This window comes from Oryzias melastigma, linkage group LG5, assembly GCF_002922805.2.
Source record: "Oryzias melastigma strain HK-1 linkage group LG5, ASM292280v2, whole genome shotgun sequence".
NCBI classification, from domain to species: Eukaryota; Metazoa; Chordata; class Actinopteri; order Beloniformes; family Adrianichthyidae; genus Oryzias; species Oryzias melastigma.
The window spans coordinates 32290807-32293641 of NC_050516.1; the positions used below are offsets into that span (position 1 = coordinate 32290807).

Genomic DNA, 2835 nt, shown 5'->3' on the forward strand with positions numbered 1-2835 from the left:
ATGAATCGCGATTCATTTTTCTATAATATTTTAGTCTCAGTATTTGCCGACCACTTATTATCTGCGAATGATCACAGTATGAAATCTCACGTGAAACTCTACATTTAGAATGTTTATTTTTAACTAGTGTTCTCAATCGATTACCAAAAAAATCTGATTAATCGCACTTTTGTGTTGTGATTAATCACGATTAATCACAATGTTTTACCAGGTAAAATGTATTTGTACAATGTGGCACCACGGATTAAATAATCCGCTTATTGTAAAAAAGTGATATAAACCACAAGTATAGCACGAATAAGGTACTAAAAACCGAATAAATATTGATTTCTTTTGTAAGTGACCATGAGATAAGCACTATAATATCGGACAAAATGTTTGAACACACACGTGAAGCCTGAACTGCCGAGTTTAAGTGAAGGACTGTTTCTCCGATTAATTTGCATTAATATATATTAACGCGTTAATTCTTTTTGATTAATCGTGTGCGTTAACTCGTTAATGCTCACAGCCATAGTTTAAATGTTTTTTTTTAACAAACTATCCACATTTCATCATCAGAACACATATAATGAAGTCAAAAATTGTTCCTATTGATTTTCACTTCGTGAAATCGGTGACGACATAAAGTACGGTGGCTAGCATTGTGTCCGAATTGCTATTAAAATCCTGGGGACTATAGCCATAAACTATATAGTTAGGGGGGGAATTTGGACTTATCCAGTAATACAGTCCATCCTAACCGCAGAAACGTCTATATTGTCTCTGCATTGTTTCACTTCTCTTTTGGAGTGAAAATTTGACCCCCGCCACATACTCGAAAACTCACCAAAACTTGCACAGACCAAGGAAAGATTGAAAAGGATTTTTTGGCATAGTAAACGAACCCCCCCTCCCCCCCATTAAAAAAAAAAAGACATCGGTGTGAAGGCCAGCCCAGGGCATAGACGACCTAGGCAGCCGCCTAGGGCGGCTTCTGTTGGAGGGGACGCCAAATCACACATTTTTTTTTGTTCAACAGTTTGACGCATCACTAATTTTATCTTAAAAAAAAAAAACGTAATAACTTAAAAACATAAATAGAATAACTCAAAAATGTGATGTACTGTAATCAATAACTGTAGTGCACCACCTTTTGTTCATCTGATTTTCACAACACTTTACAAACATGTCGACAGCTGGAGTTTACAACAACAACAACAGTTTCATTGACCTTTGACTTTGCGAAGAGGCGGCCATCTTGAATTAAAAAAAAGCACTTTTAGTACAAGTTACAAAAAAAACACATACTTTTAATACATGCACACATTTTAATGGATTACTGTAAACATTTAGTATGTTGATCCCAGGCTCAAGCTGTAACCAATAATATAACATAGGACATAAACATATGAGAAATATGAGCGTGGTTAGCCAATAGTCTCCGTTGCTAAGGAAATCCAAAAATGGACTTTTGCCGATTCTTATGAAACTAACATCAATCTGTTTGGTGACCTCAGGCAAACAAAACATAAAATGGTTGCTATGGAGATAAAACCATCAGAAAAGCCGACATTTTGAAAAATGTGCTTTTTCCATCAATCTCTCAAACCAGCCTTACAAAAAGAAAAGGGGGGGGGGGGGGTCAGGGGTGCATAGTGGCTGCCAAGCAAGTGAGGTCAGGTCAAAGGTCAATTGAGGGTGTCAATGGCGTGTAGAGGCGGGCAGCGAGGGCGGCGAGGATGCATAGAGGTGGATGGGGAGGGCGGCGTTCACAGCTTTGATTCTTATTAAATCCCTAAATAATCTGACAGTGTTAAAGGATTCTGCAGGAATACATCACTTTTAAACTTTTCTCCGTTTTCTGTCAGGTTGGAGTTGTGGTGTACGGCTTTCGACCCAAAACCTGGTTTCTGCTCAGTCGTCACAGCCGATCCGACACGCTGCTCCAGGAGATCCGGTCCATGCCGTTTGATGAAAGCCCTGGAAACAACATTGGTCAGTTTCTTTTCTTTCTGTTCCCTCTCAAGACGTTAATGTGTAGAGCTGTCACAACACTGGCGGTCTCTCTCTCTGTAGGTCAAGCGCTGGCATTCACCGAGCAGTACCTTCTGAACCCCTCAGCTGGACGGAGACCAAGCGTGCCGGGTGCTGTGGTCATCATCGCTGACAGAAGATCAGCCGACAACCTGACCCTTTCAGCCAATGCGCTCCGAGCATCAGGTGATGGAGCGTCGCTCACATTGTTGTCAAACGCAGAAATACGTTTAAATGTTGATCGACGCCATTTTTGTCTTCTATTGACATTCTATTGCATTTTTGTGTCATTTTTAATGCAGTTTATATGATAAAACAAGTTTTGTAATCTGAAGGTTACAAACACAAACATATTGAAACACAAGAGAAAGTTATTTCCCAATCAAAGAAAACATTTGTACATATGGATTAAATACAAAGAAAATACTAAGTGACGAATGTCATTTTTGTGCAAATTTTTTAACAATCTCATTATTTCACTAATACTTGTTAAAGTATGTTCACTGTATCAGATCCATTTAAATATATTCCAAATATTTAGTAGATTTGAATGAATTTCTAAACAAATGTGTCTAAATGTGGAAACTCAAATTTCTCAATCAAATCAAATTGAGTCTAAAAAATTATTATTGATACCCATCCCTAACTTTGTAATAAGTGGATTTATTGGCTCTTAGCTTAGAAACAAAAATGCTTTTGTTTGGGCTGCCCAAAGTCCCCCAGCAGCCCTCTGTTCTGTGACACTAATGTACAGCTGTGGTTTGAAGGTGTGACTGTGCTGGCGGTGGGTATAAACCAGGCGTCCACGGAGGAGCTGCG

At 38.8% G+C, this 2835-nt stretch overlaps 1 protein-coding gene across 1 annotated transcript in view; it reads left to right on the forward strand.

Moving 5' to 3' along the window:
• The window catches only part of col7a1 (collagen, type VII, alpha 1), a gene marked incomplete in the record, with an annotated part of 105683 nt that overhangs the window by 34912 nt on the left and 67936 nt on the right, over positions 1 to 2835 (forward strand). Inside the window, 3 exon segments of the mRNA XM_036212052.1 lie at positions 1851 to 1977; positions 2059 to 2202; positions 2784 to 2835. Of these exon segments, the coding sequence (XP_036067945.1) occupies positions 1851 to 1977; positions 2059 to 2202; positions 2784 to 2835 (323 nt within the window).